General features: G+C 60.2%; 2 protein-coding genes across 5 annotated transcripts in view; one reads left to right on the top strand and one right to left on the bottom strand.

Annotated features, from left to right (window-relative positions):
• ANO7 (anoctamin 7) overlaps positions 1–1,229 on the top strand; it is a 28,939-nt gene extending 27,710 nt beyond the window's left edge. The window contains 3 exon segments of the mRNA XM_082396766.1: positions 235–325; positions 702–821; positions 887–1,229. Coding sequence (XP_082252892.1) covers positions 235–325; positions 702–821; positions 887–961 — 286 coding nt within the window. The 3' untranslated portion in view covers positions 962–1,229.
• A 3,930-nt stretch (positions 1,230–5,159) lies between these two features.
• Positions 5,160–16,049, bottom strand: part of HDLBP (high density lipoprotein binding protein) — a 68,386-nt gene continuing 57,496 nt past the window's right edge. For all 4 annotated transcript variants that reach the window (XM_082396029.1, XM_082396027.1, XM_082396028.1 and 1 more), the window contains 11 exons: positions 13,707–13,928; positions 13,391–13,609; positions 12,761–12,899; positions 10,892–11,046; positions 10,006–10,110; positions 9,621–9,755; positions 8,367–8,510; positions 6,568–6,753; positions 5,984–6,100; positions 5,741–5,869; positions 5,160–5,628 (listed from right to left, as the gene is read on the bottom strand). In XM_082396029.1, the coding sequence (XP_082252155.1) occupies positions 5,542–5,628; positions 5,741–5,869; positions 5,984–6,100; positions 6,568–6,753; positions 8,367–8,510; positions 9,621–9,755; positions 10,006–10,110; positions 10,892–11,046; positions 12,761–12,899; positions 13,391–13,609; positions 13,707–13,928 (1,638 nt within the window). In that variant the 3' untranslated portion in view covers positions 5,160–5,541. The remainder of the gene's footprint in view (positions 5,629–5,740; positions 5,870–5,983; positions 6,101–6,567; positions 6,754–8,366; positions 8,511–9,620; positions 9,756–10,005; positions 10,111–10,891; positions 11,047–12,760; positions 12,900–13,390; positions 13,610–13,706; positions 13,929–16,049) is intronic.

Raw genomic sequence — 16,049 nt, 5'->3', positions numbered from 1 at the left:
CCACCGTGGGGCTCAGTTCAGTCTGGTAGGGGAATGGGCCAAGGCAGCCCCTCCACCCCTTTGAAACCCCAAGAGTTACAGCAAAAGGTACTGTCCGAGCAGCCTGCGTGGGGACGTTCCCTGCTTCCAGCACCCTCGGTGGTAAGCCCAGCTGGTGGGGAGGAGGAGGAGAAGCTGAGAAGTGCGTCTGGCACCCTCAGCCCGGCTCCCCACTGAGCCCCACGTCTCCTGCAGGTATCGGGCTTTCAGGGGGGATGATGGACGTCATGCCCGGACCCACTGGAATCTTCTGGCCATCCGCCTGGCCTTCATCATCGTGTGTGAGGTACCAGCATGGTGGGCCCCACTCCCCACCCCCAGTACTTTGCCTAATCCCAGGACAAGGTGCGCAGGGGTTGGCGTGACCAAGGGCGCTCACTGCTGTGTCACCTTGGTCAGGTCACAGTCCTCTGCCTGGCCCCCGTCTCCAGCCGTGTGGACATCAGAATGCCCTGGGCCCTGCGGAGTGTCCCGCAGAAGCTGGGGGTGGTCTCTGTCGCTGTGGCCTCTGCCTCTTCCAGGAGTTTCCCTTTCTGCACTGATGCTTTTGCTGTCCAGCTCAACCCACACCTGGGGAGCAGGTGCCCACATACGGCCCCACGAAGGCCACTCTGGGCACTTGTTTTGCCAAGGGGTGAGGGTGCCCTGCCCCCTGCTCCCAGCACATGGCGTTCTCCGTCGGCCGGGTCCTTGACCTCTTGGTGCCTGACATCCCCGGATCTGTGGAGATCAAGGTGAAGCGGGAGTGCTACCTGGCCAAGCAGGCGCTGGCCGAGAACGAGGTGAGCGCCCCGCCCCCCGTGCTCTGCTGCTGTCCCGCGCCTCCTCTGCCCTTTCCTGAAAACAGGTTCTTTTTGGAACAAACGGGGCGGAAGAGGACCAGCCCTTGGGCTCAGAGATGAATCTGGGCCCACAAGCCTAGGCTGCCAGGAGCCAGAGGCACAGGGGTCGCCCTGAGAGCAGCCCCACCTGGAGGGCGGGCGGGAGATGCGGAGCTGTCAAAGGCTCACCACCCTCAGAGGCCACAGCCCGTCTCCTGGCCCCTCAGGCCTCCCAGGCCTGCTGTGGCGCCCACGGCCGGCCAACTGCAGCGTGGTACCTGGAGCGCTGGGCACGCCGTGCCCGGGGGACCCCGGGGGTATCAGGCAGCTCCTGCCCAGCCCCACAGACCAGTGCTGTCTCCTCACTCCCCTGGGGCAGGACGGCTCCGGTCCTTCCAGCCCCTGCCCCTCCCCCTTCCCCATCCTCTCGCAGGCACAGGAGGTGGTTTCCACCGAGGGCTGCTCCATTCACACTTCCATCCCCCTCGGCCCTTCGGCGAGGCTCATCTCCTGTCCTCCGTCTTCTCTCCCGTGCTCCCCGCACATGCTCTCCCTCGGATGGCGATGGCGGTGTCCCCTCTCCAGCCCCGCCCCTTCCCACCCTGTCCACGCAGCATCTTGCGCAACCTGCTGGGAGTCTGCTCACCACCCCCGCCCCGTCCGCTGCATCCCCGTCCCCACAAGGCCTGCAGGTCTGTCTTCTCATCTTGAGCCCCTTTCCCTTCCAGCCTGTCCACAGCCTCTGAGCCGCCCTCTCCTCTCCTCCTGTGGCACCACCTGACGCCCCAGGCGGTGCGCTCTGAGGAGGGGGCACCCCCGTCTCTCCGGGCAGCGAGCGCCCAGATGGGGAAGGTTTGGAAGGAGATTGAACTTTATCCCCTGACCAGTGAAGTGCTTGGAGGAAAGGACATTCCTGCGATGCTCGGTGCATCTCCTTCTGGAAGTCTGCCTGTCTGGGTGCACGTGGTCATCTTCAGAGCTGGGAGCTTAACGGTACCTGCAGTTCGACTTCGTCCGCTGACTGGCTTCACGACCTCTTTCTGTGTTTACCTTCTCCTCGCTCGGGTCACACAGCACCTCCCAACTTCGCCATCTGCTTACCGTTCTCTTGCTCTGCGGTTAGAAGTCACATGGCATAAACGCCCAGAGACACTGTGCCCACCTTCGATTTCCTTAGGGGACGCTCCTCAAAGTGCACAGCAGTGTCAAAAAGGGCACATGATTTTTAAAGCGCTTTGATGCACTGCACCACCGCCCAGCTTCTCCCCAGAACTGCCGGTTGACACATTTAAAAACCCACTGCTCTGGGCCTCAGGCAGCACTGAGCATTTCTTGACCAGTGGGGCTGAGGCTGTGGTGTGGCCACTGGCATTTTTTTTGAATCTGCCAGTTGCTCACCCACTGTTTAGAAAATGAGCTGTCCTTCCGCTTGTGGGTGGTGGGGCTGCACGCACCATGCCCTTGTCACCAAATCCACAAGTATTTTCTTGCAGATGGTTGCTTTGTTGTTGTTGTTTCTGTTTCAAACTTTTTAAATTTTAAAGTAAATTTATGGAAACATAAGAAACGCTAGGTCACACCTTGGGCTTTCATGAAGTGAGCACACCAGTGTAACCAGCTTTTGAACGAAGACGCAGCCCTGATCACAAGGACGCGGTCCTGACAAGGACCTTCCCACACCACCCTCCTCCTCCCACCTAGAGTAGCCACCACCTTGGCCTCCACTGGAGGGACGGAACGATGGAACCCACAGGTGCGACCTTTTCCAGGGGCCGCACCACCAGAAGCCTTCCCTGCAGCGTTGTGCGTAACTGGCCCACCCCGGCTGCTGTGTCAGCTCCCTGAAGGAAGACGGCCACTGAGCCGTTCTGCCCAGCTCTTGGGGACAGCGCTGCCTTCAAACTTCGTCCACAGCTCCTGGCGCCCGCTGGCGCCCCCGCAGGGCGCACGTTTAGGAGTGGGAGGTGCCGGGTCGCTGTCCACCCCCAACAACGCCTCCTCCCAGCGTGGTGGCCCCTGCGGGAACAGTTAACACAGGGCTGAGAACCCTAGGCCAGCTGGGAGAACTGCACCAAATATCTGTGGGTGTCCAGTTACCACTCAAGAGCATGCTGAAGACACCCCTGGTTTCACAAGACTGAGCACAAGGGCTTCCCTGGGGGCGCAGTGGTTAAGAATCCGCCTGCCGATGCAAGGGACACGGGTTCGAGCCCTGGTCCAGGAAGATCCCACATGCCGTGGAGCAACTAAGCCCGTGTGCCACAACTACTGAGCCCGTGCACCACAACTACTGAAGCCCGCGCACCTAGAGCCCTCGAGCCACAACTATGGAAGCCTGCGCGCCTAGAGCCCGTGCTCCGCTACAAGAGAAACCACTGCAATGAGAAGCCCACGCACCACAACAAAGAGCAGCCCCCGCTCGCCGCAACTAGAGAAAGCCCGCGCGCAGCAATGATGACCCAACGCAGCCAAAGATAAAATAAATTAAAAAAAAAAATCCACTATTTAAAAAAAACAGACTGAGCACACACGGGACGTGATAAAATGAGTCCCAGCACACTATATCTGGTTTCGGGTTTTATTTTAGAATTTATAAAATTCCAGTGTCATCCATATTCATGAGCCTTTACACATGTTTGCATATAATCTCCAAATTTTAAATTTAAGGCCAAGGGATGGATGGTAGCCATGGACACATATGATATGGAAGACATTCAACAAGGAGACGGACACACGCGCCCATTCCCGCCAGGCTCTCCCCACAGCATCGGAGGCCGCAGGGGACAGGCCTGGGCACAGTCATCTCATCCCCTTTAACAACAACCAAAAACAGAGCAAGCAAGACCCCAGAGTTTAGGAAAGGGGAGTTTGCATCTATGACGTTTAGCAGTAAATGCACGTGTGCAAAAATCTGTTGTGAGAATTAAAAATTTACCTCTGGGGAGGGCAGGGCTGGATGCTGTAGGAAAGACAGAGGGAGGGGGCGGTGAGAAAGGCTCCTGACTCATGCAAAAGGAGAGGAGGGGCCGGCCCTTCCCCGCGAGGCTCCCAGAGGCGGGGCCTTTCCTCCTGTCTCCTACTGCAATCAACTTCACCTCCTCCGGGGTCACGAAGCCTGCTGAGCAGGAGCAAACGCTCCTTCTTTCCTCTCCCAGCTGCTCACACCTCTGAGTGGGCACACTTAAGGCTGCCGGAGCTAGCGGGGACTTGCAGAGGCGACCGCAGTTAGACTCGGGGTCTACTCCGGAACCGAAGAGTCAGAAGGTGGCCGAGCTCCAGTTAATAAATTGAGAGAAAAACTCTGAGGGTGGGGAGAAGGTGGTCAGAGCAGAGATGACTGTCCCCGGGGCACAAGGCAGCTCCTCTAGGAAGCCCAGCATCTGGGACAAGACAACTCAGAGTGGCCCGTCGCCTCCGTGGAGACGGGGCCCCAACTTTCCCTCTTCAGGGTGGACCTTCACCAAGCCGGCTAGGGCCGGGGCACCCTGACCCGCCAAGGCCTGGGGTCCAACCGCGGGACTGACCTACCACACACTTGACAAAGAGGCCGCCAGCAGCACCGGGGCCTCTGGTCCCGGCCGAGCGGCAGCCTCTCTCTACCCCGGGGCCAGGAGGCCTGCCTTTTGAGCATGCCATCAGCGGCCACCTGGGGGGAGTGACCCGTGTGCTCCCCACTGGACGGGCCCACTGGCCACCAACCCAGTGGGTGAGGGAGAGCACGGCCTTGAGCCGGGCACTCGGCTTCCAGCCCCCAAGGCCGCAGCAAACACAGCCCGAAGCTCGGGACACCCCATACCAGCTCTGAGGTAGAAAGAGGCAACTCAACAGGGGGCATCTGGGGAGGGGTGGGTGCGAGGGAGCGGAAGGTGGTGTAAAAACAAGTCAGCCAGTGTGCAAAGGGCGGGGCCTCCACGGAGCAGGCGTGGGTGATCTCCACCTCCCCGGCCAGCCCCCTCCTCTCCGCCTGGCGTTCCTCAGGCCCCGCGCTCACCAGGCTCACCAGACTCGGGGCCTGCACCCGTGTGGTCCGGGGCAGAGACCCCGACGTGACACCGGGAAAGCCAGGGCCCTCCAAGAACCGCGTCTGCCTCCTGCCTTCCTGATCCCTCTGGCTCCACCGGGCTCTCCTCTGGGTCTGCGGGCGCCCAGGGTGCACACCGGGCCTCCCGACCTGCCCTGTGGCCTGGGTAAGCGGGCTTTTTGGCAGCTGGAAGAAGGCGGAGCGCGTTCTACCGGAGGAGCATCTGGACGACAGGCACGAGAGAGAGAGAGGGAGGTGGGAAAGGAAGAGGGCAAACGTTTTGGCTTTTATAAAGTCAAGGAAATTTATTTCCTGAGGTCATGACACAGGAAGTAGACTCGGCTGCACCTGTGGTGCTCTCCTGGCGGAGGCCACAGCCTCACCGACGTGCTGGGTGACACCGTTCCGTGACCTCCTTAGTGTTCACGACAGTGGAGAGCCGCCCAGAGCAAAGGCTGGGAGCAGGGCCCGCGCCACGCTGGGTGCCACCAGGCCCGGGGCCGGGCCGCACACAGCGCGGGGCGCCGGCTTCGCTGTGAGACCTCAGGGAAGGGGAGCATCGACAATTTTCGGAGGGCCCAGCCGCTGGGTCAGGTTGGGACGCACCATCGCGTGGTGGGTTCAGGTCAGCAGGCTGGAGAGGGTTCTGCTCTTTCATCATTATCGTTTGGGGCCCCACGGGAGGGTCTTGGGGGCCACCTGAGCCCCAAAGCTGGGAAACTCCTCGGAGCTGCTCATGTCGGGAGCCTGTGGGGGGAGAGGGGGCTCGGCTTCAGTGACGAGGCCGCCCCCCGCCCCCCAGCAGCGTCTGGAATGGCCGCCGAGGCGCGCGTGCAGGGCCTGGGCGGCGGAGCCTCACCTTCTCGCTGCTGCTGGCGGTCCAGGGGGCGTCGCGCACCACGAAGCCCTTGGACGGCGCCCTGGACTCCTCGTGGGGGGCGGGCTTCACGTACAGCTGCAGCGCCTCGCTGTCTACCACGTCGGCCAGCTGTGGGCGCAGGCGGGGGCGTCGGCTCGCAGCAGGGATGCCGACGGGCACCCCCCGCACCCGCGAGGCGCCCACCCGGCCCCGCCCCAGGCCTGCTGCCCAGCCCGGACTCACGTATTCCTCCTCCAGGTTGAGGATGTGGTCGATGGCTTCCTCCACGTTATCCGGGAGCCCCGTCACGGTCACGCAGTTGGGGTCGGGGGCCCCACTCTGGGGGAAGCGAATGTCCACCTGGAAGGAGCACACGGCAGCTGAGATGGCTCTGAGGGCCCCGTCGTGTGCGGCCGGGAACGGTCCATTTCTAGTGAAGATCCCCCCCGGGAGGACCGGGGCCCTGTGGGCACCTGGTGTTCAGAGCCGCATGTGCCCTCGCAGAGGCAGAGCCATCGGCCACCACGGGGCCGCCACCTTCCGCAGGCCATGCAGGGCACCGCCAACAGGGTCAACTACACACAGGTGTGACCCCACGCGACCTCTACCTTAGGGACGGGCACCTGAGCCTCAGAAGTCTCCCAGTCCGGATCCCGAGTGTGGTCAGCGACCCAGGCAGGACGAGGTGAAGCCCCAGGTGGTCCCCGCTGCCCCCTCAACTGGCTCGCGGGGAAAGAAGTGGCTCGATGGTGCAGGGAGCACCCAGCCGATCCCCCCTGCTGTGCTTTTAGGGCTCAACGCCCTTCACGATCAGGTCGGGAACTCACCTTGAATTCATCCATGATTTTGCGGATGGCTTTGCCACGGGCACCGATGATGCGGGCGTGAACACGGTGGTCTAGCGGGACATCCTCAGAAACCATCTGTTCAAGTTCACCCACAATTTTCAATATGGCATCCCGGGCAGCTTCTGTGTTCTTCTCGTACCCTGTGATGGTAATTTGGTCCTGGGGCTGAGAAAGGAGAATCCGGTCAGAAGAAGGGGCACCCAGAGATGCCTGACTGCGAGCACCGACCCAGCGGGGCGCAGCTCTGTGGGGAGGTGAGAAGTGGGGCAGGCACTCAGCGGGCCTGGGTGAGGAAGACCTCACCGTAAGGGGAAACCCAACCAGCTCAGAAGGGAGAGCGCCCAAAACAGCAGCTTAACAGCACCTGCGTTCTCCCGCCCCCACCCCCACCCCCACACTCCACCAGAAAGACAGTTGTTGACGAGGAGGAGGAAGGGCACCGGGCCACAAAGCCGAGGGGACGCTGGCAGCTGAGGGCACGGGGGTGGGTGACCTCCACTGGAGGCGTCTCCGCTGGACAGACAGACTGACCTGGAGACAAGGTGCAGACAACCGTGGCCGGCACCCCTGCCCCTCAAACCAGCAGATGAGACGCCAGAGCCGTAAAGATGAGCAGAGCAAATGGGTAACTCAAGGCAGAGAGAAGGAAACTAGAAAGTACAACCTAAAGCCACATTCCTCAGGACAGGGAAAAACACTGCACCCACACCGAAGAACACAACACGACAAGAACGAACACCTGGACACAAAACAGAAGAGCAGAAACTCGGTGACCCACAGCAGGAGAGAGACAAGAGAAAGGCCAGGACGCACCAGGGCCGCGGCCAGGTGCCTCCGGTCCCGAAGAAGCAAATGCAGACAGTGGGCGGCGGGCTCCACCCAGAACCCAGCCCAGCAGAGCCCAGACTCCCACCAGCCAGCAGGCCCATCGTCCGCCAAGTACACAACAGCACTGAACAGACTGCAAACGCAGCATAAGCCTCACAGGAAAAAGCCATGAATGCGACACATGACCACTCAACCCCACTTGGCTCATGAAATATTAACCGAAATAATCTAAACACTAAACAGTGACTAAAAAATTGGTGATTAGGTGGAAAAGTTGGCGGAAATAAAAGGTAGTGAAGGCGAGGAGTCTGAGCTAAATTCTCAAGGTCAAGATAATTTTAAAAAATCACAAATGAAGAAGAACAGTAGTTTTATGAACACTACTCAGAAATACAGAGGCGAAGAAACGGCACTGCCCAGGATGCACCCGGGGAGGGGGAGGGGGAGGGGGAGGGGGAGGGTCAGGGTCAGGGTCAGTGAGGAGGCCGGGGGCTGACTCCAGAGCAGCAAGAGGCCAGGAGGAGGGCAAGGCAGGGCGCGGGGCAGGGGGGCCCAGGTCACCTCCCGGAGGCTGAGCCTGAGGGGCAGAAGGGCGAGGGAGGGGGCACGCAGGGGTGTGTGACGGCCTGCGGGCGGTGCCCAGGGGAGGGGCCGCCTTCCACTGCCCTCTGAGTGCAGCGGGCGGAGGGCCAGGTGGGCACGGGAAAAGTGCCCCAAGCCCACAGGGCGACAGAGCCATGACAGAGAAGCCTCATGCGCTGGCCTGGGCCAACATGGGCCCAGACCCCAAGCCCAGATCAGCTCCTCGGAGACCTGCTGCTCTCACCGCCCCTCTGGATACGTCCTAAATCTGCGTGGCCACTGTCCCCAGGTCAGGACACAGACCAGTGAGAGTCCCTCTGCCCCTGAAGCGCTCCACCGTGGCGTCTGACTCAAGCGGTCCTCCTTACCTGGTTCCCATCATCCTTATCAGGAAACTGGATGTTCACGTCGTGCTCCAAGCGGATTTGGGTGATCACTGCCCCCTTCCTCCCAATGATTTTGGGGTGATATTTGGGGTCTACAGTGACACTCAGCTTAAAACTCCTTAAAGCCTGCAGATGAGACAAGGGAGAGTGAGGGGGAGGGGGGGCACGTCTGCCTTGGCCCTCAGCATCGCGCACCCACGCGCCCCTTCCATCCTCAACCTGGAAGGGATCTGTCGTCACCTCTGCAACAAGAACGAGACACGGCTTTCCCGCTAGCCGCTGCGCCCCTTCCGCCATCAGCTAGTAATGAGAACCCGAGGACCTGACCACTCCACAACCACGAGCACAGGTCCTTCAGAAAAGAGGGAAAGCTGCGTGCCGGTAACCGACAGGCCTGGCACAGCACGCAGCAAGCCCTGGGCTCTACTACCCTAACTTGTGAAACAGAGGCCTGATGAGTAAGTATAAAAAAGTTCTGGGTCTTTGCGGTAGGGGTACGAAAGCAGGCAAAAAACCCCCAAAAACCAAAACCAAACAAACCAAACAAACCAAAAACCCACAAAAGGGAACAAAAGCGCTAAGGGATGTCCACAGGCAGAGGCTCAGGCAAAGCCCTGGGCAGAGAAGGGCCCCCAAAGCCTGTGCTGAGGCTGAGAAGCAGGGACCACAGACTCGTGAGGTTCACGGGCCCTGCCCCATCACCAGACGCCAGGAAGGTTCCCCTCAGCAAGGAGTCCGTTACCCCCACATAAAATGTAACGGTGCTTCAAGTTTCCCGAATACCCACCCCTGCGTGCGTCACTCATGTAATCCTCCAAACGCCAGCCCCCCAGAGAGGCAAAGCGGCTTCTCACGTCCACCCAACGGCAGGGAAACTGCACCGAGCGCGTCAGTGGGAGCCGCCTGGGACCACAGTCACACGTTGGGGGGCGAGGGGGTCTTTCCTAGCAATGGCTCCCAGGCCTCCCCAGCTGAACCTTCCCCGTAAGGTTGGCAAATGTCTTCAGATTTACTTAAGAAACAGCTAATTAACGTGGAAGCCCACCTTTGCCGCCGTTACGTCAGGAAGAAAGGGCCACGGCCCCAACATGGCCTCTGATGAAAGCTCGCTGCACGGGGGGTCACCTGGCTCTCCCGCTGCCACCTGACTCCACTGGCTGAGGGGCAGCCGGGAGCTGGAGGTCTGGGCCCCCCGGGCGATCCTCCCTGGCCCACGCGGCCCCGCCCGGCCCTCACCCGGTCCTCTTGCTCTGCCTGGAGCTCCTTGACCCGCTCCAGCAGCCCAGCCTTGGCCCGGTCCAAATTTGCAGCCAGGCCCGTGATGGCGATGATGTCAGACTGCAGTTCAGGTGCCGGGACGTGAATATTCACCTGTGCGGAGACGGGGACAGGCCTGATGCACATGCAGGACAGACACGTGTCTATCTGGTCCCCACCAGCGGGGAGTTTGGGAGCCGTGATCAGCTGCCCACTTGTCCCTTTGGCCAGGGGCACAACTGCAGGCTCGGGACAAGGCGGGTGGGACGTGAAGCCCCACTCCGAGGGCTGACCTCCCGACCTGGGGAGCACCGCCCCCTGCCGACACCTGGTCTCCAGGGAAAGGACCCGCCGACAGCTGTACCTCAAACTCGTCCATCATCTTGCGGATCCCGCTTCCCTTCTGCCCGATGATGTACCGGTGAAGGTCGAAGGGCACCTCCACTTCAATGGTGACGGGAACCAGCGCCTGCAGGGCAGGGGTTGAGGTTAGGCCTGCGAGCGAGGAGCAGAGGGACCCTGTGGGCTCAGCAACAGCTCTTCCTGGAGCACAGGCGAAGAGCCCTGTGACAATCAGACTGCTTTCTCGAACCTTCTGTACCGTTCCACCTGGACTGAGAATGCCGCCCAGACCTTTGACTCAACAGAGGACGTGGAATGCAGTCTTCAGGTCAACGCTGGCAGAGCAAACAGACCCGGGCCTGTGCTCAACACAGCAGCCCCCTCGCAGAAGCAAAGCAGCGCAACTCCAGGGGAAGAGGCATCCGGGGCCCACGGAGGAGGGGAGTGGGGCTCACACAGAGGCTCGCCCTGATCCCAGCCTCGCTGAGACCCTAGAGTGGGTCAGAGTGATGGGACACCGACTCCACTGTCCCGACTGCGGCCCCGACCGTGCCCTTTACCTCGGCAAGCTGCTTGCCCCACTTGACCTATGATACGACGGGACCCCTGTCCTGTCCACTGAGGTGGCGCTCAGCAAGTACTCATCCTCGTGAGCCCGAGACAGGCCCCGGCAGCTGCACATCGCGGAGGGGGTGTCTGAGCCCCGCCAGCTCCGTGCCCGTCCTCGGTCCCGGGCCTGCAGCCCCGCTCCTGGGCTGTGACCCACTCCAGCACCTTCCGCAGGGCGAGCCGAGGTGCTTGGGGCCTTGGGCTCAAGTGACTAGACCCGTTACCCTTCCCCGCCCCCACTCCAGTGCCTGCGATGGGCCCCCAGGGACGCGGGGGTGGTGGTGGGGTTCTGCACGCACCTCGAGGGCTTCCTTGGCGGCCTCGCACTTCTCCTTCCGGCCGGAGATGACGATGATGTCGCACCTCCTGGGGGAGCCAAGCTCGGCCTCCTTGCCATCCCTCCCCTCCCCCGCGTCGTCGCCGTTCTCCTGGACAGCAGGCTCCACACTGTGCACTAGGGACAGGGAAGGGGCAGCTCAAGCTGCCGAGCGCCCGGGCCCAGGCCGTCCTACGGGCCACCGCAGGACACTCGCCTCTGTCCAGACCCACACACCGGTCCAGTGCCTACGGGGTGCTGGTGGGGAGGGAAGAGTCCCGCCCGACTCCGGGAGGACGCTGTCTGGCTGGGGGAGGAGACAGACCTCCGGGAGGGGCGCGGAGCAGGGCCCACTGCGCCCGAGAGGGAAGGAGACCGGTGCCCGGACGGTCATGACAACCCAAGCGACCCGTGCTGGGCGGAGGCAGCCAGGAGGGGCTGGAGAAGATGACTGGGGAGGGGCCAGCTTCTCGTGCCAGGAAGCCAGCAAATCCAAGAGCGCTGGGGCGCGGGAGCTGGCCGGCGTGGCTCCCCTGGCCACTGTAGGATCCGGGCGTGACCGAGATAAACACCACGACGTTCACGGAGCAAGACAGAGCCCAGGGGCGAGTAAGCACACGGACACGACTGCCTACAGCAGTCGTGACCCCGGGCTGAGCTGGGGAGAGGCGTGAGCTCGGCAGGACGCTCTTAAGATCAGCAGAACCTGCACGTGGGCAACGGACCAGGCAGCAGCATCACGTGACACTGCATCTTCCGACTCCGGTGAGCGCGCCACGGTCCTCCCCAGTGACAGAGGAGAACGCCCTCATCCTCATGAAGAGGCCACCACAGGTAAAGGGTGGCTCTCAAGATTACACTTAAATAACTCAGAAAAAACAAGCGTGCCCGTGTGTAAGTGAGGGGGGTGAATCTGGATGTATCTTTACACCGTCCTGTGTAATTTTTCTTTAACGTGAAGTTTCAAGATTAGAAAGTAAACATTCAAGTGTGAAACATAAATGTGACAAATACGATTTGACTCGTTTCTACTCAAAAGAGCCCATCTTCTCAGGAAACTAGGCGCTTCAACAGCCATGACAAGCTCCGCAGAGGACAGAGGACAGAGCGCTGGGAGTGCACCCTGCAGGCCACAGGGTTGCCACCAGACCCGATGGGTCAACAGGGAGGAGATGGGCAAGCAAGGAGGACACGGGATTTACAAAGTTGGGTCTGAGACACCAGCTAGATCCGTGCCCCGCAGGCCACCTCCCTGACCACCGATCGCCCCGCCCTGCCCCGTCCCCGGGGGCACAAGCACAACCAGGTGACAGGCAGGACACTTGGAGCTGAAGGGCCATCCCGTAAGGGCAGCCAGCCATTCAGACGGTGCCCTCCGGCGGGTCAGTGGCTGCCTCATGAGAGGGGTGCTGGCGACGGGGGGGAGGTGCTGCCGGGGACGGAGCCCAGCACACGTGGCACGCAGAGGGCCCGGGAAAAGCGGCAGGCCTGCACTCGGGGCTCCCCACTGCACAGGAGGCTGCAGGTGCTTTGCTCTCCCCTGGCCTGGTCACCAGCAGCTGTGAACCTCTAGGACATTTGAAGGGCACCTCATCACCCTGGAGCAACTAACACAGCTCACCTCTGAGAAACCAGGGAGTGACCCTGAACCTCTGGAAGCCCCCAGGACAGCCGACCGCACAGGCAGTGCACCCGCGCAGGAGCCCCAGGAAGGGAGGAGCTTCACCAGGACACCCAACAGCCGCCCGCCACCACCTCCCCCAGGCCGGGACCACACACACACACACACACACACACACACACCACCCCCCTCCGCTTCCCACTCAGCACAGGGCTCACCGCAGGGACTCACCTGGGTTCTCTTCTCTGTCTGGGAATTTAATTTGAACGTTATAGTCCCGAGTAATCTGTTGGATTTTGGAACCTTTGGGGCCCATGACCGATCGATGGAATTTCTGGGGTATGGCGCATTCTATGGTCACCTGGGCTTCCTGTGGGGAGACAGAGCAAAAAGAAAAAAATCGGCAAAGGTTCGTTGCTTAGGGTCAAATTCACATCCACCGCTTTTGTTTCCGTCCCCCTATAGCCACTTCCCAGCACATGGACAGCCTGCGGCGCAGGGCAGGGCCAAAGGGGAGGCCTCTTTCTGAAGCGTTTCCCAAAAAGACTATGGTACAAAGTGCACTGACGCGGCTACCGCCCAGGACTGGAACGTAACAACATCCCACTGCTCTGCAGACAAAGGAGGGCCCTCCCCCGCCGCGCCGCAGGAGGTGCCGTTAGGTGCCATCCCGCAAGCGTGGCCACAAGGGCCAGAGGACGTCCGGAGGCCGGGCTGACCCACGAGGAGGGCGAGGTTCTAAAGGCTGCTTCAGAAACTGCCCCCGTTTTCAGGGGACCTCTCCCCTTGGGGGGGCCGGTCCTTGTGCAACGCCCACCCGCCTTGGGGCCCGGAGCCCTGCCGAGCCTCCCGGGCGCCCACCAGGTCCTCGATGATCTCCTGGATGCGCTTCTTGGCCGCCTCCACGCAGTCCTTGGCCCCCTTGAGGGTGACTTTGTCGCTCTGCGTGCCGGAGCGCGGGAAGCTGACCATCACCCCACCGTACTCCTCGGCGATCTCCCGCAGGACCTGGCCTCTCCGGATGACGAAGTGACGGTGGTGCCTGGGGTCCACCAGCATGCAGTCTTCAACCACGTTGTCCTGTGGCATTGAGAGAAGGGCGCAATGTGACCCGCCCCACTGACGGCGCTGCGGTCCCGGGACCCACGGTCAGGGCGCGGCTCCCCCCGGGCCTCACCAGGCTCTGGATCAGGGCCTCCAGCTCCTTCTGAGCCTCCCTGACGGCGTCCTCCTTCCCTATGATGGTGATCAGGTCCTGATCCTTGTCCTCAGCCGTCGGGAAGATGACGCGGGCTCCGGTGCTGTCACGCACCTTGCGGATTTTGCCGCCCCCTTTGCCGATGAGGAACTTGTGATACTCTGGCTTGGCGCGGATGTCGACAGTGAAACTCTTGGTTTGCTGCAGAAACCAACCCCACATTTGTTGGCCTGAGCCACCTGCCTGGGCCCTGGAGCAGGTGACTAAGAGGGCCTAGGGGATGGCGCTGTGAGGGGGAGTTCTCCTCACAGTGTCACCGACGTCCCTCCCAAGGGGGCTACTCAAACCTCAGCAAGCACGCGGACAGACACCCGGACAACATGGTACTCGCATTTCCTCCCCTCCATGATCAGAGACACCAAGGTGGGGACAGCACTCAGCCTAGAGCCCCAGGCCTGCCACTGACCAGCAGTGACCAAGCTTCTGCAAGCTGCTCTCTATCTCCATCTGCAAAGGGGGCGTGGGCTGGGGGGACTGCACCCGCACAACAGGAAGCCCATGGCAACGCTGGGAGCCCCTCCCAGGCCCGGGCACCCACACTGCTCCTGACGCCAGTGGACGGCGCCCTGTCCAGTCCTCACTCCCTAGGGCTCCAGGTGACCTACGCACCACCAGCTGCAACCTCCAGCTCGGAGACGGCCAAGCCAACCAAGGCCCTCATCTGATACCACGAAAGGCCCTGGCCCAGCGAGCTCGCTGAGATGCCGGTTCCTCTGGCAGAGGCGTCAGGAGAGTGTGAGGGGGACACACCCCAGGTGGACAGGCCCACACCGGGCACGCACTCTCCTTTCTCTTGTCATGAAACCTGGCCCCCAAGCTAAACGGTGAACAACCGAATTCTGTTATCTTTAATTGCCGGTTTCACAGACCACCATGGAGAATCCTCAACTTTTCAGACAGACACTCACAAATAGCAGCATTCTACAAAAGCTAACGAGTTAGCTGAGCCCAGCCCAGCAACATGATACAGGATGATGCATCAAAACCAGGTGGGGTTCACCCCAGAAACACCAAAGTTGGTTAAACACCAAATCAATCTAATATTTACACTAAAAAAAAGAAAAACCAGGTGATCATGTCAACAGATCCTACAATACACCCGTTCCTGATAAAAACTCTCAGCACACTCGGAACAGAAGGGAACTTCCTCAGCTGGATAAAGAGCAAGTGCCAAAGACCCACAGCGCACCTCACGCCGCACGGTGCGGGAGCGAGGGCTTCCCCGAGTCCACAGCCAGGAGAGGCTCTCCACTCACCACGGCTACTGAACGGCACGCGGGAGGCCCAAGCCACGTAGTAAACAAGACACACAGGCGGTACGGCTCAGAAAGAAAGAAAGAACTGCACGTTCACAGATGGTGGGTTTCACCTATAAAACTCACAAGAATCCACAAAAAAAGGTACTGTCACTGATAAGTGAGCTGTAGACCAGATGCAAAAAACAAGGCCAATATGCAAAAATCAAACATGCTTCTACGTGTGACAGTAACTGGAAATTGAAGTGCCAATTGTATAAAGAAGTACCATTTATGATGCCACTAAAAACAAAACAGATACAAACCGAACAAAACACGAACAAGACCTTCATGCTAAAAATGACAAAACACCAATGGAAACTCAGAGAGTTTAAAAATTGAATCGATGTGGACCAGAAGATTCAAACCTGCCGAGACAACAATTCTCCCTGCCCTGACCTGACCTTCAGATTCAACATGACCCCAATCAAAATCCAAGCAGGACTTCCGTCTAGAAATCGACAAGCTGGCTCCAAAATGCACATGGAAAGGCAAAGGGTCTAGAATAGCCAGAGCAATTTTAAAAAGCACAAAGCTGAAGGACTCCCGAGACGTCCCATACAGCTGGCATCCACCTGCGGTGCTGCTGAAAAGGAGCCAAGTCCACAAACAGAGGGGCACCTGGGTTTTAACAAAGGGACAAAGGCGACTGAGTCAACGGAGAACCTTGGGAGGCGACAGTCAAAAGGTTTGTATTTGAGTGGCGGTCACATGAACATATGCTTGTCGAAACTCAGAGCTATACACTAAGATTTACTGTATGTAAATCATACTTGAGGGAAAAAGCCCCAAATAACAAGCCTAACAGCAAATTTTCTACACTGAATATGTAGGCATCTGAGTTGGAAAGGCCCTTCAGCGGTGGCAAGAATCAGAGACATACAGGTATATATAGGTGTTTGCTAACCTGCCACACAGAGAGGGTGTGTGGAGGCGTCCAGTGTGACATGAGGATGGACACAGTGAC

Source organism: Balaenoptera borealis, assembly GCF_965194805.1.
Source record: "Balaenoptera borealis genome assembly, chromosome: 6".
NCBI lineage: Eukaryota > Metazoa > Chordata > Mammalia > Artiodactyla > Balaenopteridae > Balaenoptera > Balaenoptera borealis.
This window is presented reverse-complemented; position numbering and strand designations above follow the sequence as displayed.